Genomic DNA, 22,720 nt, shown 5'->3' with positions numbered 1-22,720 from the left:
ACTGTTTTAGCTCATGAGAAAATGGAGCAACTCTTCTGGATTATGTGCAAATGTTACAACAACAGTATCAAAAAAATGTGTTTTCCAAAGTAGGTTAAAGGTCAACGAAGATAAAAACACATAAAAAGGAAAAAGGCTAGTTGCTTTTTCTACCTCAAACATCTTGTTACGGCTCAGATTTATCTGTTGACCCTTTTAATATCAACATGTTTATGAATCGGTATTAAGAACCGTAAAATTTAATCACTGTGTGTTTATTTCTCCCCTGACGCCGAATCAGAGAGCTGATGGTGTTTTCCCAGGTAGGTGATGATGTGGGTCAGGCTGCAGTTTGTGATGAGGGATTTCCTGAATTATTGCCTCCCTGTTTCCCTCCCTCTTTCATACTTGATCTCCTTATTGATGGCCTCCAGCTGTTTCTGCAGCATGATGGCCAGGGTTTGCACGTCTGTCTGTCCGCTGGGGGAAAGCAGCTCGAATCGCGGCTCCCCGTCGTCCTCGTCATCGGAGCAGCCCACGTCCATGCTCTGCTCGTACCCGGTTCCCAGCAAAGCCCCGCTCTCCCAGTCTGGGTACTGCGGAGAGAAAGGCAAACCAGAGCCTTCGTGACACAAAGAACTGGTTTCAGGGTCTGTTTTCCACAATTCAAGAAAAAAGTACAACTTTTAATTCCCCAACTGTATCATTATCCTGGCGGGCCACCAGGCTTCACTTGCCCCCCACCAGGCTGAGAACTGCTTGTTTATTTCTTACATGTTTTTTTTTTTATAGACCCTTGCGTGTTAATGTTTACATAAAAAAAAATGTCACTTGCACACAACGGTGGAGGGCAGAAAGACGACACTTTAAGGTGCCATGAAGGGATTTTCACACAGCAAAGGGAAACATATCGCACAAAAACATTGAAGAATAACTCAAAACCACTTGTATTCTTCTGTTTTCCCGCTCCCTGCGTTGGCTGCGCTACACTCAGACTGGTTGCCATAGCAACTGATAACTGCGCCACTACATGTATCAGGATTCAACACCAAAAAACACACACTTTTAAACCTTATTATAAACAAGTGAAAAGCAGGAAGAAGAAAAAATCTGCCGCTTTCTCAATAATTACAAAATAAATTTTCAGGGTAGAATACATCAAATTAACAAATTTAAAAATATATATATTATACTCGTCATCATTAACTCAGAAGTGAAGAAGACTTAATCTTAGAAACTGTTTTTTTGAGAAACTTGACGGACTCCTTCCAGTGTCGCTGCGTTCAGGAACAAAGCAGAAATCAGAATTTCTGAATGCGACAAGAGAAAGCAAATGACCGTTAAGAAACAAATTGTGTATTCAGCTGTGGTGAGAATAAAAAACATCCTCAGATTTTGTTACAGTAGCTCCTTGATTATCTTAATTGCGACTCGTTAAATTTAATTTGCCTGATTCACTGCTCCTGTCAGCCGTTGATGTCATTACGTTTGACAGTTTTGTTAACCCGTAGGCCCGCTGCAGAGCAGGAAGAGCAGGAAGAGCAGGAAGAGCAGGAAGAGCAGGAAGAGCAGGTCACCTACAAACATCTGTGCAACATAAGGGACACGTTTCCAGAGACAGCTACAAAAATATTGAGGACATCAAAACCCAAAGCAGATCATTTGAGGACGTCTTCATTTCATTGTTTCTGTAATTTATTTGTGATATTTTGACTAAACTGGTAAATTAACAGAGTGTGGGAAATATTTAAAACCTAAAATCGTTTAATAAATTCTTTTGCTTTAATGGGTTGATATGGTCTTCTTCCCAACAGTTGCACCTCTCCTGGAGCTCTTATAAATAAAAAAGTGGCATTTAATTTCTTTTAAAAAATAGTATTTAGAAAAAGAAACAGTCAAAATCTCAGAATTATTTGTGTTTTTGTTTTACTTTTTGTGGAAATATCTTAATACATGTGGACTTTTCAGCAAGAAATAGCTGCTTATTGTAAGTCAATGATTTCTTTATATAAGAAAAAGAACTAGTTCCTTTAAGATTATCAAACTTTTTTTATTTTTTCCAAGTTACCAGTGAAATAGTGAAGCGTTTACTCTTTCATCACTATTAGGGAATTATTTACTTAAAACAAGCTCATACATTTTGCTGAAAAGTTACTTCTAGTTTAGTTTAGTATTATTTCAACTATATTAAGATATTTGCACTAGAAACATGGAAAGATTTTGTATTTTTGCAGTGCAACTACATTGTTTTACAAATGTTGCCCCTTTTGTTAAACTCTTATAAATGAAAAATTATATTTTACTTAAAATTATATTCAGCAAAGCAGAACAGAATATTTGTACTTTTGTTTTCTTTTTGGTGCAAATATCTTAGTAAACCTGAAATTACAAAAAACTAACTTATAAATAATTTTTCATCAAGAAACAGGAGCTTGTTTTAAATTTTTAATATTGATCAAAGAAAAGTACTAGTTCATCTGGAAAATTATTTCACTTATAACAAGACATTTTAGTTTGACTTACTAAGATTTTGTATTTTTGCAGTGCAGCTATGCTGTTTGCTCCTTTTCTGGAGCTCTAATAAATAAAAAAGCCATTTTATTTCCTTAAGAAGACATATTGAGGAATAAAAACAGTAAAAGGTTGAATTTTTCGCACCTTGCTGGAGTCCTCATGGGCGGTGCTCCAGCGGGCCCTGTGGCTCCGTCTGCCCACCCCCCCGCCGGAGGCATTACAGAAGGGATCCAGGTGAGATGTGGAGCCGGCCGGGAGCGACCCGCCTCCATGGGAATACCTCAGCTCCAAGGCGCTGCCTGGCAGAGAGCGGCTGCAGGGAAGACAAGGAAAAGATATCTGCAGATAAGATTAAAAGGCCAATTATCCTTGTGGTGGATGAGGTTTTTGTGGTAACTCGTCTGTGACAGTTTAACAAAAACAAACAAGTTGAGGAATGTTGTGCAAGAGGGCGTTTAAAAGTGGGAGAAAGGAGGTAAAATCTGAAGCTCGGTGTAGCTGGAAGACAACTGGTGAAGGCTGCAGCATATTGCTGTCAACAGGAGGCTCTGACGGATGGTAAAAGTGACAGAGAAATGATGGGTAATTCATGTGTTTATGCAGTGAGCGTGAAACATATATCACTGCAGTTTACGTGAGCGCTGACAGCGTTTAGTGAGTGATTTATCGGCACAGGAGATGCTAAAGTTTTGCATTTTATAGGCAGTCAGGATTTAAAGAGTCTGTAACACAGAAAAAAAAAACAAGACGTTGTTTACAAAACAGGAACTACTTTCAATCTGTGTACACAAAAGCTCTAATGATAAATATTTATCACAAATTACGATCAATTCCATCGCATTGCAGAGTGTAAAACTGCAGCGCCATTTTGTGATGTAATGAAGGTAAGTCAAAATGTAAACAACTATGGCAGAAAACACAGAAGCAGAAGAAGTTATCAGTGATTTTAGCAATTTGAAAGTTTTGGGGGAAGATGCTCCAAGTGGTGGAAAACCCACAACTTTTCAAACTCAGAAATTTTCTGGTAGTTTCCAGAAAATTTGTGTTTTTTTCCAGTGGAAAATACTCCTTTTTATCTCCATGTACAGTGGTTCTGACACGCCATCGTGTGTTTCATACAGTTGATTTAAAAGCTTCCATGCACACAGATAATCTTTGACTCTTTCTGTTTGCGACAAACGGACCTGGAGTAGGAGCCTCCGGGTCGGGCTCTGAGCTGGTCCACCTCCAGCTGAAGACGCTCCAGCTCTGCGATCAGCTGATCCTGGAGGTGAAAAACGACAGAGTCAACCCAAAGGAAGAGCGAGTGTGCAGGCAGGAACAGGAAGGCTGCATGCAGGAGTCGCACCTTGTTTGCTAGCAGATCGTCTTGGAGCTTCTTCATGTTGGACAGTTCCTCAGAAAGGGCGTTCTGTAAGGAAGCCGTCAGTTTTTAACACTTTGACTCTTCATCAACGGGAATTTACCAGGCAACAAAGCAGAATGGATGTTGAAACAATGAGAGGAACGTTGAGCTTAAATAGGGAAAATATGGAGAAACATTGGTGTCTTTATCCTGCTGATTGGTTCAAATGCACTTAAATGATAAAAAAAAAATATGAAAAATAAACATGGAAAAAAAATGAAATCTAATTTAATTGTTTTCCATCCATCCATCCATCCATCCATCCATCCATCCATCCATCCATCCATCCATCCATCCATCCATCCATCCATCCATCCATCCATCCATCCATCCATCCATCCATCCATCCATCCATCCATCCATCCATCCATCCATCCATCCATCCATCCATCCATCCATCCAGTGGCGCAAAAGGTGGCTATGCAGTGTATTCAACGCATAGGGGCGCTAAAAACGATGAAGGGGATTTTTTTTCTAGTCAACATTTTAAGTACTTAACGCCCCTCCTGCCAGCCGCTCTCCCCTCCCATACAGGTAGCTTGGGCAGCGGCCCTTCGAAAACCCGCTGAGGCGCGTTTTAGTTCTTTTAAATTTGTCATAATGCCTCGACAACAGGGAGCTAAAGATGGGGCGCAGAAGAAACTCCGGGGCACAAAACAGAAAACGGAAGAGGGGGAAGGATAAAGATGTTAGAGAGACGAAGAAAAGCTTTTCAAAGTGGTTGAAAGACAGAAGGTAAGTAATGTCAGTGTATCAAGAAGAGAGTTGTAAATATTCAGGTTAGCTTAAGCTAGGCTACTATGGCAGGTGGTTGTTGTTGTCTCCGCCCGTATTGAACCAATACGGGATGCGATTTATTCCGTATTGCTATAAATGTCTGACAGACACACCGATCACACACACATCTCAACAATAAGTGTAATAATAATGACCAAAACAAAACACGGGAAATATTAAGGTCAGCTAAATTGTCGTTGCGGGACCTAAAAAGGGCCCCACGAACTGACGCTGTTGTCACGGTTACCTAGAGACGGACACTACGCAGCCGCAGTGAGCTGCTATCAACCATTGTCTTTTTAAAATGTCCACCCGATAAAACACCGTCCTTAAAGTAAAACCTCTGGCAGAAATACAGACGGTAGTGGGAAGATACAGACTAAACAATCACAGTGAAGTTTAATAGGGGCATTAAAATAAATGTGTCGGCGACATTCAGTGGCACCCAGTGGGTTTGATATCAGACAGAATGGATCAGGACAGGAACCGCAGACCCGTCAGAACCAGACATCAGTCTCTTCGTCCTTCAGTCATTTCATGAGACCAAAAAATAATATAGATGGCAATTTAAAGAACAAATCATACAAATAGATTAATAGTAAATAAGTATTGTGAAGAGAACGTTAAAAACGTTTGTTAGGATTGTGTAGGAAAAACGTTGATATCTTTTATAAATAGTGTTTTGTGGTCAATATTATTTTACCATTTTATTAATGTGGGTTGCCAGTTTGGATCAGGCTTCCTATCAAGCTATAAGAATGATAGAAAACATGCTAACAAAAAGCCTCAGACCTGCAGCCCAGAGGCAGTTGTACCAGTTTATGTCTGGGGGGGGCGCCGGTGAGATGTTTGCATCCACCTCATAAATATGTAGTTGCACCCCTGCATGCATCCATCCACCCATCCATCCACCCATCCATCCATCCATCCATCCAGTCTTTATTTCCTGTCGTTTCCTGTGTTTCATGCTGATTAAAGATGGCCGCCACCTTCTCCTCCAGAGCGGCCATCCTCTCCTTCAGGTGGAGCTGCAGCCTCTCGTTGGACTCAGACAGCAGTTTGTCCACGGTGTCAGAGAGACGCTTGTTGTGTTCGTCGTTCATCCGCTCCCTCTGCCTCGCCTAGGGAAAAACACGGAGAAGGTGGGAGGAGAGTTTAACACTCAGGACAAAGATTTCCATCTTTAGAAAATCAGCGCGCCTTTGTGTCGCAAAAAGAAACGGAAAAAAAAGAGAGAGAACGTGACTCACTCTCTGTAGCTCCTGGTTCTTCTCCTCCAGTTGTGCCTCCATCTGTCGCAGCCGCTCCTCAAAGTTGCCATGACGCTCCTCCGCCTGAATGATCGCAGAGGAAGACGGGTGAGAGCGGCGGCCATGTTGCAACACTTAAACAAATTATCTCAAAGGAGGAAAGAAGCCTGTTGACCGAGTCTGCTAATTGGTTACATGCCTGTGCAGATGACAGCGCGGCGGGGGGAGTCTGTTTGCCTGCTGCTTAGCGGGGGACTTAATAGGATCCTGCCACGAACGCCGTCCTGCCTGAACACGCCAGGCGAAACTACGGCGAATGCCACTTTTTGGCATGAAACTGAGTTCACAGGAATCAAGAATCTAAAGAGCTTCAAACCACCAAATTAAAATTATCTGGTTGATGTTTATCATCATGAGATTAATTTAAACTTTCTATTTCTGCTTGGACGTATACACTTGGAGTTTGCCTCTTTTTATGAAATAAATCTAAATGTTCTTAAATCTTACAGGGTTTTTTGTCACAATAATCAAATTTTCTTCACATTTCTTGTCTTTGCCTTTCAGCCACATCTTGTTCTGCTGGCAGATTATTTCACTTATAACCACAAATTTTTCATCAATATTAAGAAATTATTCAGAATTCTGATATTTTTCATATTTTTATTTATTGGCTCTAATCTTTCGTTGGTTTTGCATTTTACACAATAAAATGTTGTTTCTTATTTTTAAAAAGAAAATTAATTTTATGTGCATCTTATCGTGTATTTTCTAATTGTACAAAAAGGTTTAAGAAGTCTGTGGAATGTTTTTTTTATTTTTTTTTTATGGATCAATCATCAGGATAATCAATCAATGCTAGACTTGCTGCTTTTGTTTGCACACACCTTGTTGAGCGCCGCCACTCTCTGCGCCAGCTGCGCCTCGATCTCCGGCAGCGTCTCGGCCCGCTGCAGCGTCTGCTGCAACTTCTGCTTGGCGTCGTCCAGACGCTCCTGCAGCTGCCGGTTCTTCTCCTCGCTCTGAGGGGAAACGGGCAGAAGCTCAGAGCGGCGGTCACCCCGGGGCGGCGGCAGCAGGAAGAGGCTTTCCCCACCTGTCTGTGCAGAGACTCCTTGCTGGCCAACTCGTTCTCCAGCTTGTCTTTTATGTCGTGGAGAGACGTCGCCTCCCGCTGGGCGCTCAGGTACCTGCAGGCCGCAGCCAGAGGAGTCAGAGCAGTTCAACAGTTCAGGAAAAATGAAATACAAATTTAAAAAACACAAACCTGCGCTCCAACGTGGTGATTCTCTCCTCCATGTCTTCCCTTTGACAAAGCGCCTGGAGAAATAAAAACAGGATTTAGACAAGACTTGCTGCTGACAATCCTTATGGAGCCGATTTAAGAAGTTAAAAGAGCAGGAAGTGGAGAGAAATACATCAATGTCGTATGACTTTCAACCCCTTTAGGTTGTGAGTTTTTCCTTCCACTAAACTTTCTATTCATACACTAGAAATATGTCACTTTAAAAAAACAAATCAGTAAATAATACTTAATGTCTTAATACTTCAAATACTTATGTTTTACTTCTGTTTTTCTTAAGATGTCCTGTCTTTGCATTTCAAGCATCCCATACAGAGAAACTGGTTGTCTACCCTCCACTAAACTTTCTAGTTATTCTTGGCTTTATACATTTGAAATATGTCACTTTTTATTTAATAAATCTTTATAATCTTTTACTTTATTTTTTCTTCACGTCCTGACTTTGAATTTGAGGTATCCCAAAGAAAGAGGCTGGTTGTCTACCTTCCACTGACTAAACTTTTCTCTAAATTTCCATTTGTGCTTGAAATTATACATTTGAAGTATATAATCCTTTTGTTTCTTTCATTTGACAAAGCATCTGGGAAGATAAAAATGTTTAAAAGTTGTTGATCTGCTGCTAGTTGACAAATGAAAGTAGGTGTTGACAGATTCCAGCGTCTTGCTGCTCTGATGTCGGCAGATTAAAGAGCAGGAAGTGGAGGGAAGCAGTTGGGGAAACTGACTCGCCTGCCTCTCATCCCATAACACTTGGTTCACCTTTCACAGCTTATTCTGTTTACAGGGTGGAGGTTCTTCGGGTTCCAGTCTGGACCGGGTCTGCTGCCAGAGGCTTTGTTAGCTTAGCAAGATGCTAAAACTCTCCTCACCTCCTTCAGGTCCCGCTGCAGCTTCTGGTTGGCCTCCTCGGATCGGGCCAGCTCCCTCCTGGCCGACGTCAGCTGCTCCTCGATCTCACCAACCTGGCACAAAAAGTTCACATTTTTATTTACAATTTGATTTAAATAGAAACCAAAACAACTTAATCCAGATACAGAGGCTCTCAAAGCTCTTTTAATGCCCTACACTGCAAAAAACACTAAATGTTAGTAATTTTTGTCCAGTTTATTGATACTCTTGAAATAAGACAAAACTACCTTATAAGTTAGTTAATAATATATTGTTAGCATAATATAGAAGTTTGTTTAATTCAAAAATTCTTCAAAAAGTAACAGTTCCATCAGCAGATTATTTCACTGAAAACGTGGAAAAATGTAACAATCTGCCTATGGATCGAGTTCTTTTCATCAATAAAAGTAATTAATTTAAAACAAGCTGACACTTTACCAATAAAAAGAGAAAGAGAAAAAGAGAAGAGAAAAAGATGGAAAAAAAACCAACCAATACAAGAAGAACAGTGACAGTAAAAAAATAGCAGAAAGAAAAAAAATTATAATAAAGACATAAGAATGAAGAACATAAGAATAAACAACCAATAAAAGAAACAAAGCTGAAAATATTGCAAGTCAAGGTTTATTTATGCAGCACATTTACAACAGATAAATGACAAAACAGACAATAAAATTAAGTTTTTAAAATAAGACAAATAGAAAATTGGGGGAAAAATTAAAAACTCAAAAAGGAAAGAGAAAAGACGGAGAAAAAAACCCAACAGATTAAAAAAAAACTTCAGGAATATATAGGAGTTCGTTTTAAGTCAGTAAATCTTTAATACTGATGATAAAAAGTTTCACTGGCAGATTATTTCACTGATAGCCAATACATTTCCATCAATATTAATGAATTATTCACTTAAAACAAGCTCAAAACTGAAAAGTAAGTCTCGTATTATTTCAAGCGAACTAAGCTGATGGCATTAGAAAAAAAACACGATTTTGTGTTTTTACAGTGTGAGATGTGAACAACAACCGTTCACATCGTCTCTTAAACAGCTAACTGTCCTGGTCGGTTTGATCGTATCAGTCCTAACTCACAGGATCTCGGTTGTTTTTGTTTTTGGTACCTGTCTGCACATGAGAGCCAGCCTCTCCTTCAGCTGCCCCAGCTCCGATCTCTGCCGCTCGATCTCGCCCTCTCTCTGCCGGTCGATGTCGGCGTCATCCAAGATGGACGCCGGTCCGTTGGGAAGCCGCTGGGGGAAAAACATCCACATCAGCTGCCAGAGCGACCACGACGTTTTGATCGGCACAAATAAACTCTGATCAGGGATCAATTTCAACTCCACAAGGATTGGGATGATTCGTCTGAGGCAAAATGAATCTCTGATGTAATTAGAAGTTAATATTTGGCGTATATAATAAAAATAATACTTTATTTTTACAGCACTTTTTAAAACAAATCTTACAAAGTTCCTCACATTAATAAAATAAATTAAAATAGAAAAGTAAAAACAAAAAGTATAACAGAAGTGGAGCCTCAGGCACAACCAACAAGAATGCAACAAGTGGTTTCTGGAACCAAAACATTTGTCTTTTCCAGCAGCCATTGTACAAAGCCTACAGTAGCTGCCCAAATGTGCTGGAGTTCCGTCTGGGTTGCTAGGCAACACGCAGGCCTTGGCTGGGGGTGCCTCATCAGTGCCTTACCAGAGGCACAAAACCTTCATCTGAGATTTGTGATCTGTTGTAGTTTGCAACTTCTACATCTTGTTTATTGCAGTCATGCGTAGCATCAAACTACACTTTGATTCTTTACAATCCAGTGTTTTTTCCAACATTTTAACAGTTCAATTAAAACTTACGTGACAATTGATGGAAACAAAGCGTGTTTGACAAACCTTTTAGCCAAGAATATTTTTTTGGTGTTTGAAAACTGTCTTCATCTGTCAAATGTTGATATTTTGCCTTGTGGTGCTACTTTAGCTCACTTCAATGCATTTTTGTCTCATTCAGTCTTCCTTAGAAAAGACTAGTTCAGATGGATATAGAGAAAAATAAATAGAAAACCACACAACGCACTCTCACTGATTGAAGCTTGAACTCTCCGACTAAGCTCATAAAAATAGAAGATGGTGCATAACTTCCTCCTCACTGAATGACACTGATGGCTGGAAGCCATATGGCACTGAGAAAACATTCAGGAATACGCAGCAGACTGTTACAAAAGCTGCAACAGCTTCTGGCAATCAGGAGCCTCCTGATCGGCACTCCAGCTGCAGAGTGAAGAAAGAATTATGCAGCATTTCAGACAATTTATATGTTTTACTGATGAGTGGAAAAGCACCTCTGCTTCCGGTTGATATGTGTTAGTTTCAGTACCAGCAAGACCAAAATATTTATGTCAGTTCTTGCATTTATGGGATTTTACGCTGCATTCCAGTTACCAGAGCTGGATTTCAACATGGCGCCATCAGTAGCTCTAACAAACATAATTTTAATCTTTACTTTCCTTAAACTTTTCATTTTTTTAGTTTAGACTTGCAGGTGCTGCATGTAACATTGATTTTAGATGGACTTTTGAAAGAGTGTCTGAAAATAAACATGTTTTTCACCACATCTTAGTACTGGGATGCGAGGGGCGGCCATATTGAAACGCAAAGTCCATCTCCCAAAACATAACTGTCTGAGTTGCTCCCAGTTTTCAAGAGGAAAATTTGACTTGAGAGGTATTCCAGTTGATTTTACTGATTGGGAAATTGGGATTACTGGAACACAGAAATGATAAATTAACACCTGTTAGTCCAGTAGATTTGGTTTGATTGGGGAACAAAACTGCAACATTTGTTACATTTTCAGCTGCTGTTGAATGATTTCACACTACACTGTTTCAAATTATCCAAATCCTTTGAAAAAGCTGTTCCCCTAATCGCCTGTGGTGGCGCTATACCACAAACTACTCAAGGAAATGACACAAAAACCTTTGAAAAAGACACAGAGCGCAACTTCCTTCTTCATAAAGTGTTAACAAAAATGGAATAGCATCAGATTTTAGCGATTTGTCTTTGGTAAAATACTCTAAGCCATTCCTTCTGCTAGTGCTAGACTTGCACCTTTGTTTTGGTTGTATATACCCAGAATGCCCTGCACTGTAGTCCACTTCCTGCTTTTGGAGCGGTCTCCGGTCTGCTTGGCGTTCACATATGCATTCCAACCACACCAGAGTTCATCCACACCGAGGTTTATAGGTGGACCAGAGTTCACTTTGCATGTTGCATGTTCACAGTTCCCCAAACAAACTGGACTTTTTAGCTAATTGGACGGGAGTTTGATTAAAGTGAACCAAATAATCTGGTGTGATTGCTTATTCTGCAGGTCCAAATCTAAAGAAACCATCACTTCACCTCTTTGCCGTTGTCTAGTCCTTGCTGCCTTCGCTTCACTTGTTCCTTCAAAGACACGACCTGAAACAACAACAAGCATTGATTAAAGGTGGAGCTCCAAACATCCGTCAGGCTGGATGAACGGTGTGATCACCTCTTGGGAAGAAGACTGCAGCTCTTCTTCTAGGACGGCCACGCGCTCCAGCGCCACCCGTAGCCGTTCCCGCACCTTCTCATCCAGCGCTTTGTGGTGCTCGAATAACGACTTGAGGGCTTTGAGGACTTCCACCTCGCTGGAGACGCCGGTTTGAGACTGGGTCAGCCTCTTCACCACAGTCATCCTCAGGCTGCGCTCATGGCGGGCCACCAGGCACTCCAGATGTTCGAGGAGCAGCTGGAAGTTTAAGGTTTGCACATTGTAAAGCTGTCTGGAGCGATTACAGCATGCAGAGTCATTGGTGTGGGTGTGAGGAGGCACAGAGGAGCGCTGACCCGTGTGTTGTTTCGCTCTGCCTTCAGCTCGGCTATCTCCTCTTCCCTCTCTAGCAGCTGTTCCCGGCAAAGGTTCAACTCTTTGGTCAGAACTGCAAACTCCTGAAAGGTTGGAAGAGGTTGTTAGTATCGACTGACTGCTGCATGCTGATCACGCTCACATGCACACACACCCCTACACACACACACACAAAAGATCACACACACTCAGCCCACTGCAATAGTCACTGCAACTAGCATGCTCCAGTGAACCACTGTATGATTCTCTACAGAAAAACAGAAGAATTACTGATGTGACATGATGACAACTTAGAGATGCATCCATCTATTGATTCAGCCATCCATCCATCCATCCATCCATCCATCTATCTATCCATCCTGATGTCCCAGATGTCTGGTGTTTTTGCCTTAGAATCAGCTCAATGTTTTCTCAGTAAATGTTTGATAGTTTGATAAATCTTGATTTCATTATTAGACCAGCAGGCTGATCTTTAAATATCTGTGGAAACCAGTTACAGAACAGTGTGAGCCTTGGCTTCCGCTGCGCTGAGGTTCACCGAGTCCAGGCGCGTTAAACCAGACCTTCATATTAAATATTACCACCGGGTTTATTACACGTTTTGATCTTCAAATCGGTTTAATTGCACAGTGAGCTCCACTGCCACTTTTACCTATCATTAAAAACGTGGAGTTTAAAAAAAATCCATAAAAGTAATGGAAATCAGACCAGTTCACTGTGAAGTTTCCAACTGGTCCCTACCACAGCGAATGATGTTATGTCGTTAAGTTATTTACTCCCAATTAGCATACTGGGTGAAAGTATTTTTTTACTATTTTATACTTTTACTTCCAATATTTCTCATAACTGTAATCAGTGATGTCAGTAACGCGTTAATTAGTAACGCGTTACTGACGTCGGACCACTTTTTTCAGTAACGAGTAATATAACGCGTTGCTATTTCAAATCGAGTAGTCAGACTACAGTTACTTATCAAAATCACTGTGCGTTACTATCTTCTTTTTTTTATTTACCGTAATCGTATTTCCTCTACTCGTCTTGTCGAGTGACCGACGTCTCTATGCGACAGAAATGTAAACAATGGAGGAAGATTTTGTTGGTGGAAAAACTGGAACTATTTTCAGTTTCTGTCGCCAAGTCCGATTATTACAAGCGGCTTTGGGCTTCATTTTTTTAAAGTCGCTTGCAAATTTAATGAGCGGCGGGTTGCGCCTTTTTGGGCTCGTTTTTGAACGTGAAGTTGCTCATTTGGGCTTGGAAATAAGCAGAGACTCATAATAAATCCCAGAATTTGTCCGTCATTAAGGTAGTTTTACTCAGTCTCTCCCTGGCCATCATTTCCCCGATGATCCGTCCCGCTGTGTCTTTGTTAATGTCAAGTTAATGTATGACGTCGAGCTTCGCGTTGCGCTCCAGAAAACGGCAAACAACGAGACCAATATGAACAGCGCAATAAACGTGAAAACAGCCACGAATGAACGTGTCCGTAGTTGCCAATAATTATAATGGAAACTTAACGCCACTATAATTATTAATATTAAGATAAGTGTCACAAATCTGTGCAGCCATCTGAGTTGTGGAGCTGCAGGAGGAGCTCTGTGCGCTGAGCTTTGAGACCAAACGCAGGGCCGTAACACAGAACCTGGAGGCTGGGGGGATTTAGGGGAGGGTGGGCGGGCTTTAAAATCCTTCTTAGAGTTTTCCAGACAACAGTGGACCACACAAATTACTCACGTTTTTAATTTTTTTGTACAATCTCCTCTTCAGTTCAACCTTATCAGTGGAGACACATTGTTGATGTTACCATTATAAAATAGCTTACAAAAAAGTATTGACAAAGCTCAATGTGATTTTCACAGGAGGCGGAGCGTTGTTGTTAGCAGCTGCTGAAAGTAACTAAAAAGTTACTTTTAATGTAACTTAGTTACTTTCCAAATCAAGTAGTCAGTAATATAACTAAGTTACTTTTTCAAGGAGTAATCAGTAGTCCGATTAAAGTTACTTTTTCAAAGTAACTATGCCAACACTGACTGTAATCTTATTAGATCAACACACATCAACACACTCTACAACTTCAGAAAAAAACTTAAAATAAAATGATCATTTGGCTGTGAATATTCCGTGAAGTGTTCAACTCTGAATGTGAATTAATCTTTTTAGATGTTTGAAACCCTGAATGTAAAAACAGCTTTGGCAAAGGTAGTGTTTTATTTACTTATTTGGGAACACTTCTGCTTATCCGCTTAGTAGAGCTAATTTTTCACTTAGCACTTTAAATAACTTTAAAAACATAGAGTACCTAAATTAATTATTCCAGATTAATTTTAAAGTGTTAATTTACTTGCCCGTTTTGTGAATAAATTTTGACATCTGTGTTGAAGTTTTCATTTTTGTCTGTTAGGAATTCTTCAAGAAGTTAGACGTTCGTAATGGTGCTCTTATTTTGAAGGGGGTGAAAACCGGCTACGCAGCAGTTCCTGTTTCCTCTCCTCAAGGTCTCTCTTTATTTTTCTCCCAATAACGTCTCAAACAGGAATAAAATAAAACAGGACAGCAGAGAACACGATACAAACATAAATACAATATCTAAAGGCATTTAAATCGTGTCAAAATTAAAATGGTGCTCGACGGTTTTAGTGTTTTGTGCTAACTTTGAATTGACGTTAGCGCATTAGCATTAGCTTGGTATGTCTGTCTCAACTCAGCTGTTGGTGGAGTTTGACTTTATCAGATTACAGTCAAATTACCTTTTCAAAAATGTGTTCTTATGCAAAACAAAAAACAAGCAAAATAAAAATACAACCTTATTGTTTAGTATGAAGAGGAGAGAAAATAATTTTTAAAAACCATCTCCTAACTGCTAATTGAAAGTTCGACACTACTCACTGAGTCATAATTCAAAATATACTTAGTTCAACTAGAAGAGAAGGTGATTCATTTTAAGACATATTATATGGATTTACATGATATTTATATTTTGAAAAGTTAAAATATAAAGTGATTATTTAATTTAATCATAAAGAGAGTTGGAGGAGTGAAATATAAGCAAAACAGGTTGGTGTTTAGAGTCTGGAGGCCATCCAGGAGATTCCCATTAATGCTTAAAGAATGAGAATACTATAAAATTTATCTTATAGTATTCCTGATTTATTCCCTATTCTAAGGAATAAGTCAGTTTCCTTTGTAAAATGTTTGAATCGTATTGTTTTTTAAGCGCTAAAATGTTTTCTCATTCCAAAAAGGAAGTCGTTCATATATTTCTTTTAGAAGTTCAAGTAGCTACTAAAGAAAGGGGAATTTTTTATGCAATTACTCAATTAATTGTCAGAATAATTGCTTACAGTAGCAGTAATTGACATCCTGTTTGTGGTGTTGCTTATCAGTGTTTACCAAATTCTTCTCTGCTTATTAGATTTTTCCTCTGATTAAATTTAAGTTTTAGGGTTTTTTTTTCTGACTCGCATGCGACCATGGCGTGACACACTCGAAAATCCTCGAACACGTGTGCATCAACTCATGTGTGTTTTCACTTATGCAAACAAGCCATTAAAGGGCACTGATGCATGCACGTCGCCGCCACTGCTGCTGCTGCTGCTGATGTCTTCGCTCCACATGTTAGCAGTGATCACTTTACCCCACGCACAGCAAACAGGCGCCTCAGACCCTTCTTTCTGAGGCGCCTGCATTTCAGCCAAAATGCATTAAAAAAGTACAGCATGTACAGGCGATGTGGCTGGGCTGAGAGACACGAGAGGAATGAGAGGAAGGCAAGCGTTTGAGAAGAAGGGAGGAAATCACTGTGTGCAGATGGCATGTTCTGGGCCCAGAGGATATCATAACACTGGGATTAATTCATGGGAAAGAAGGAGTGAGACACTTTCCTCCCTTCTCCTGTCGCTTTCTTTTTGTTCACAAACAACTTCCATACACTTTAATCCCACCAAGGACATTATAGTTAACTAAAACCAGAGTTGGGTAGTAAGTAGTGACATTTACTTGAGTAACTGTTTTGAAAATATTCACTTTTAGGAGTATTTTTACAACTTTTACTTGAGTAGTTTATTATGAATTATCTCTACTCTTACTTGAGTAAAATTTCTAAATTTTCTATCTACTTAATGAAAAACAAACATGTTCTAACCAAAAAATCACCACACAGATACACACCTGCAGCTTTTGTTAACTTTTCATAAGTTTTTAATTGAAAAAACTGTTCAGAAACTGAGTTCCACTGGGGTTGCTAGGTGATGGACGGAACTCTGCTGTGGTTGCTAGGTAACGGGTGCTGATTTGAGACAGGTTTCTTTTATTTCAGACGTTTTTGAAACAGCTTGTTTTCCAGACACCAAAACGCATGATCTTATTGTCAAAAAACGGCTGGGTGGGTTTTTTAAGCGTTTGGTTGTTTTTAGAAGCAGCAGTAACTGATATGGAAGTATAAAAATGTGCAAAATGTGAATTTTTTTCCATTGTAAGAGCTCTGTATGGGGGTAAATATTTTTCCTCAGAACTGCACTGTATAGTCTGGGAGGGAAGGAGTTGGGTAGTAAGTTTTATATTGAAAGAAACTGATTTGGAAAATATTTATTTTGCCTTATTTTGTTCTTTTTTCTTAATATTGTAATTTTTGTCTTTAAATACCAAAATTTCCACTTAATTTTATATTTTGGTTCATCTGATGATGTAATTTTAAAATATCAAATAAATTGGATTCCTTACTCAGAACTTGAGTAGACATTTTACTAAATATGTATTACACGTCCTGGTATCAGAACTACTGTAATAGTATTGGTGCAATCTAAAGGAAAGAACAGAGAGGAGTCAGCAGTGAAGCGCAACGCTGTCCTTAGCTTCCAGATTGCGTTTTCTTTTATTTGTGAACACACACAACCTTTAAAATATACAGAAGCAAATTACTCCACATTAAAGTATAACGGTCCTAAAAAAAATACGTTATATTTCAACGGTCAACGGTCCCCAATGAAGCAACCGCAACATAACGGTCCCCAGAGCGAGAGAGCACAACAGCAACACCACCCTCACCCGAAAACACTAACAACACAGCGCACAGAAACCGCGGATCAGCGACACATCACGTCAGTCAATACACAAACATCCCACAAAGTCGTCCCGGTGGGCTTTCTTCACTATATACTGACCTAAAGGAAAGAACAGAGAGGAGTCAGCAGTGAAGCGCAACGCTGTCCTTAGCTTCCAGATTGCGTTTGGGGCAGAGCGGAAGTCCATCCCAAAACCAACCTGGAAGCAACGCCCCGCCCCCAAACGAAGGTTCCGCCTCACCGCCACCACTCCCGTCCCCACCCCAGGAAAGCATTAAAACTGTAAACAAAAATGCAATTTGTTATATTTCTTTTAGAACATAGAATAAATTCTATCTGAAACTTATTTACAAATTAATTTAAAAAAAAAACTAAAGATTGTGGTGGGATTTTTAGGTGCACCACACACTCCCCGACTTAAAAGGTGGCTCCCGACACTTCAAAGCCAGTGATGACAATTCACCAAATATTAACAGCCTGTATTATTACAGGAGCCTCACTCAAATTACCTTTTCCTTCAGTGTACACATCTCAGTATACAACATTATAAGGCATTGTAAAAGGACCTGCAGTTGCATAAGGTACAGTCTGATGAGGAGTATAAAAATGTCCTTGTACAGGTTGCATTACCCACAATGGTGGAGCTTGTAACCCACACAGTCCAACATGACCTATGAGCCCTTGTGGCTGGTAAGAAGGCTGGCCCAAAGTGTTGTAGCTGAGTGTCTGAGGTGGTCTCCTTGCCCGTGTGGACCTTCTGAGAAATCCCTCCTGAGTTGGTGCTTGCTCCTCCTGCTCGATTTCAAATTCAACCTGTTCAGTGTCTCTCTCCAGTTCTTGTTCTCCTTGTTCATTGTCTGTTTCACAGTTTTGGACTAGTTCATTTTCAGCTGGATGCGGGTGCTCCGTTGGAACATTTTCATCTGCAGTGTTCAGTTGGGAATCCCTCCCTTGATTCACAGGTGTGAAAACATGGCTCGAGGATGGATTAGTTTGAGTGGCTGGTTCCTGTAGTCTGGTTGCCACAGGTACTCTGAGCCAATAACGTGTCCTGGAGTCACTCTCAGAATCTGATGAGTCACTGTCTCTTTTACTTTCGCTTGAACCGACCTGGCGACCTTTGACTCTGCTTCTGATTGGCGCTTTATCTTCTCTGCAACCCACAGTTATAGGTAAGTCATTAACCAGGTGCAGGAGATTTCTGTGGAGAACCCTGGTTTTCTGGGCATTGTTCTCAGGATATACTTTGTAGATGGGATTGTCATTAATCTGTTCTTTAACAATGTACACAGTCTGCTCCCAGTATGACCTGAGCTTTCCAGGTCCGCCTTTTCTCCAAGGTTCTGAACTAGCACTCGGTCTCCAGGCTCTAAGACAACTCCTCTCACATGTTGGTCATAGTGTTTCTTTCCGCGAGCACTCGACTCCTGGCTGTTGTTGGTAGCAATACGATAAGCCTCCTTCATCCTCCTTGCCCACTTTTGCACATATCCATGTGGTGTTTCACTGTCCTTCTCTGTGTTGAGTCCAAACATGAAGTCCACAGGCAAGCGGGGGTGCCGTCCAAACATTAAGAAATGTGGGGAAAACCCAGTGGCCTCATGTTTTGTGCAATTATATGCATGAACAACCTGGGGCAAAAAGTCTTTCCAGTTATCTTTTTCCGTCTCCTCCAGGGCTCTCAGCATTTGAAGCAGGGTGCGATTAAATCGCTCGGCAGGATTTCCCTGTGGGTGGTATGGTGTGGTACGTGAGTGGTTGACACCTGACAGCTGCTGTAGGCCCCTAAACAGTGAGTTTTCAAATTCACGGCCTTGGTCGTGATGTAGCCTAGCAGGGTAACCGAAGCGAGGAATAAAATCACTAAATAGTTTCTCCGCAGCAGTTTTGGCTGACTTGTTTCTGGTTGGCCACGCCTGAGCAAAACGCGTAAAGTGGTCAACTGCAACAAGTATGTATTCGTGACCACCCCTACTCTTTTCTAGATGCATGAAGTCAATGGACACTAGCTCCAAGGGTGCACTGGAGCTGATGCTCCCCATGGGTGCCCTGACATGTGTGGTGGTTTCTTTTGTTTTATACAGGGACATTGTCTTGTCACATAAGCCTCAATGTCCTTCTTCATAAAGGGCCAGTAGAAGCGATCTCGGGCTAGGTTGATAACTCTTTCAGCACCGAGGTGACCCATGTCGTTATGAAGGTGGTTTAGCACCAAGGACCTGTACTCTGCTGGCAGTATAAGCTGCTTCCTACCCCCAGCTTCCCTGTAAAGTAGCTCATTCTCAACTTTGAGTTTTCCCCACTCACACATTAACCTCCTCACTAACCCATCTGCATTTTGTCTATCTCTGTCAGTTAGTGTGTGTTTTGTCTCTTTTAATCTGATAAGTTCTTTTATTGTTGTGTCTTGTCTTTGTGCTCTTACTAGCTCCTTGTGGCTAATGCTGGGTAAGGCTGGTGTGTCTGATCTAGCATCCTGAGCCAGATTTAAAACAGCTACATAGGCAACATCACTTTTCTTTGCCACCTCACTACCTTCCCATGTTGCACAAACAATGTCTCGGCTAAGCTCCTCTGTACACTCCCCGACATAGTTATCAATGTCCAGCGGAAGGCGTGACAAAGTGTCAGCGTCCACATTAACTTTACCAGGCCGGTACTTGATGTTAAACCTGAAATCCGCAAGCTCTCCTACCCACCTATGTCCTGTCGCATTCAACTTTGCAGTGCTCATTACATATGTCAGAGGATTATTGTCAGTATACACCGTGAACTCTGGGGCATAAAATAAATAATCCCTGAACTTTTCACATATGGCCCATTTAAGAGCCAAGAACTCTAACTTACCGGAATGTAAACAATAGTTTTTTTCAGCGGGGGTCAGAGTTCTTGAGCCATATGCTATGATTTTTAATTTTCCCCCCTGCCTCTGATACAACACCGCCCCAAGCCCTTTCTCACAGGCGTCAGTATGTAAAACAAAAGGCAGCTCAAAGTTAGGGTTAGCGAGCACAGGTGGATCAGACAGAGTGTCAATAAGCTGCCTCAGGATGTGGTCATGTTCACCTGTCCAGCTGATAGGAGTCTTTGAGGGCAGCTGAACACCTTGGCTTTTCCTGGACTTGGTCTGAGTGTTTTCAGGACTCCCATTGACTTGTAGGAGGCTGTATAAAGGTTTGGCGATCCTGGAAAAATCTTGAATGTAGGCCCGATAATAACTCAGGAACCCAAGCAGTTTTCTTAACTCACCCACATTTGTTGGCGTCTTTTGACTGAGTGACTTGACAGCTTCATAGTCCTTTGGATCGATTCGGACTCCATTTTCTGAAACCAGCCTACCCACATATCTGACCTCTGCTTTAAACAGTTCACATTTGGTTGGGCGAAGCTTGACCCCATGTTGTTGTAGAGCTCTGAGGACTTTGCGCAGCGCCTCAACATGTTCAGTGAAACTCTTAGAATAGCAAAGAATGTCATCCAGATATGGAATACAACAATCATCACGCAGAGTGTCCAGCATCTCTTCCATACTGCGTTGAAAGGCAGCAGGGGCATTACTGAGACCAAAAGGGATTCTCACCCACTCATATAATCCCCAGGGTGAGATGAAGGCAGTCATATGGCGGGAACCCTCAGCCATGTATCCCTGGTGGTAAGCTTTACCCTGGTCCAGGATGCTGAACCAGCTGTGGCCACCCAGCGTGTCTAGGAGGTCTCGGATGCGTGGAAGTGGGTGACGGTCAGGCACAGTTTTCTGATTCAACTGTCTGTAGTCAATACAAAGTCTTAGCGTGCCATCCCGCTTTCCTCACACATACTACAGGTGCAGAAAAGGGTGATTTTGACTTGACTATCCAGCCTTTAGCCAGTAAGTCTTGGATATATTCTTTCACCTCTTTGTATAATGGCTTGGGGATGGCAGTGTATGTGCGTTGGACTGGGATGTCATCTTTCAGGTTGATAGTCATGTTCAAACTCTGAATATTTCCAATGTCACCATCATCTCGGGCAAAAACATTTGATTCCTCAAATAACATTTGCTTTACTTGTTTTTGTTGTTCTGGTGTTAGGTGACTAATGTCCACTGGGGGGTGCCAGTAGACAGTATTGAATTGCTCCTGGTCCTGACTGGATTTGGACACAGAGCCAACAACACAGGTGGAGACTGGTGTTTCACGAGAGTCTTTGGGTTGGTCAGTCTCAACTAATTTTGTAATGGGCTCAATAGAACCCAAAACTGTTGGACTACTTAAAGTCACACTCTGGCTGGAATAGTTTGACACAGGCACTTTAATATACGGTCTATCTGTCTTTTCTATCTGTAAAAGTCCTGCTCCAACACTAAGCTGTTCAAGATGGACATTATCTAGTACTGGCTCAAACAACACAAGTGACTCCGTGGAGCTCATACTCTCGGGGACTCTACACTTAATATAAGCTACCTGACTAGGATAGACAATCCCCCCTTTGAAGCCTACTTTTACAGTAGCTGGCTCATGTATGGGACGTTCTTGGGTCTGGATAAAGCTTACTAAGGTGTTTACAGCAGAAGTGTCGATTCCCATTGCTCTACCAATAAGCTCAATCAGTTTGTAGTTCCCCCCATTGTCTCTAATGAACTCGTGGATCACATTAAAGCCTACTATGGGTCTCTCGATCTTAAGGCGGCTCACAAGGAAGGGTACACGTACAGATAGGTCTGGGTCGTCGTTACCCTCGAGGTTGACTACAACCTCCACCCACCCATCATAAGGTACTGTGTCCCCGGTGACTGCTTTTACATTAAGATCGTCATCCATCAGTTCACTTAAGGGTCTAACCTGTTGTCCGGGTAAATATCTATTTAGCCACGCATGATCTAAAAGACTTACCCTGCCCCTGTGTCTAATACCACCGTTACTAGGTAACCTGCCATTATACATTTGAGAAGGGACTGGCGACCTACTAAGGGAGCTACTAAACCACGCGGTGTTCCTTTTTCAGTTTCTTGTGAACATGCACCTAACGTCTCTTTGCCAGTAGTTTTGGACTCTTTCTTTGAGCGGGACTGCTGAGGTTTGCCGATCAGGGGTGGTCCCTCTGCTCTGACCGTCTCCAGTTTCCCGACGGCGTTTCTTCAGGCACCCTACAGCACGATGCCCTTCCTCTCCGCAGACAAAGCAGTGGTTACAGTTCGGATTGGTTTGAGAAGCACAGTTCTGACAGCTTTTTCTTTCTCTTTGGGGTTTTCTCTCTGGTTGGGGTTTTGAGCTCCTCTGCTCTGGTGCTAAAACATGAGCTTTCAGGCTTTCCATAGCCTGTGTCAGTGCTTCTACTTGGGCACTTAGTCTTTGAAGTGTGAAGTCATTATTAATCTGATTTACTTTCACATTGTCTTTAGTTTTCTCTTTCAACTCACTGTCTGCAGCGTGGGCATGACTCACTTTGATGGTAGAACTTCGGCCAAGTCGACGCTCACTTTCCTCTGCCGTGGTCTTTATTACCTGGCGAAGCAGTGCCTCATCACTGACAGTTTCATCACCTAGGAGGGTCTTGAGGTCTCGATTTAACACTGTCATACTTCTCCCCTATGCCCTGGCAAATAGTGTTGAGAAAGATGCATTGAATTGTGGAAATATCATACTTAACAACTGAGTCTGGTTGTCTGAGGGAGAACAGGATCTTTT

At 41.4% G+C, this 22,720-nt stretch overlaps 1 protein-coding gene across 4 annotated transcripts in view; it reads right to left on the bottom strand.

The window, feature by feature from the left end:
* Positions 1 to 22,720, bottom strand: part of ppfia3 (PTPRF interacting protein alpha 3) — a 46,712-nt gene that overhangs the window by 15,184 nt on the left and 8,808 nt on the right. For all 4 annotated transcript variants that reach the window (XM_044101450.1, XM_044101451.1, XM_044101452.1 and 1 more), the window contains exons 3-16: positions 11,976 to 12,077; positions 11,638 to 11,877; positions 11,505 to 11,564; positions 9,228 to 9,356; positions 8,095 to 8,187; positions 7,190 to 7,242; positions 7,019 to 7,112; positions 6,810 to 6,944; positions 5,926 to 6,009; positions 5,665 to 5,796; positions 3,842 to 3,904; positions 3,678 to 3,757; positions 2,638 to 2,806; positions 388 to 575 (exon numbers count right to left, since the gene is read on the bottom strand). In XM_044101450.1, the coding sequence (XP_043957385.1) occupies positions 388 to 575; positions 2,638 to 2,806; positions 3,678 to 3,757; positions 3,842 to 3,904; positions 5,665 to 5,796; positions 5,926 to 6,009; positions 6,810 to 6,944; positions 7,019 to 7,112; positions 7,190 to 7,242; positions 8,095 to 8,187; positions 9,228 to 9,356; positions 11,505 to 11,564; positions 11,638 to 11,877; positions 11,976 to 12,077 (1,622 nt within the window). The remainder of the gene's footprint in view (positions 1 to 387; positions 576 to 2,637; positions 2,807 to 3,677; positions 3,758 to 3,841; positions 3,905 to 5,664; positions 5,797 to 5,925; positions 6,010 to 6,809; positions 6,945 to 7,018; positions 7,113 to 7,189; positions 7,243 to 8,094; positions 8,188 to 9,227; positions 9,357 to 11,504; positions 11,565 to 11,637; positions 11,878 to 11,975; positions 12,078 to 22,720) is intronic.

This window comes from Gambusia affinis, linkage group LG19, assembly GCF_019740435.1.
Source record: "Gambusia affinis linkage group LG19, SWU_Gaff_1.0, whole genome shotgun sequence".
Lineage (NCBI taxonomy): Eukaryota > Metazoa > Chordata > Actinopteri > Cyprinodontiformes > Poeciliidae > Gambusia > Gambusia affinis.
Note: the sequence above shows the minus strand (reverse complement) of the source record. Positions and strands in the feature narration are given on the sequence as shown.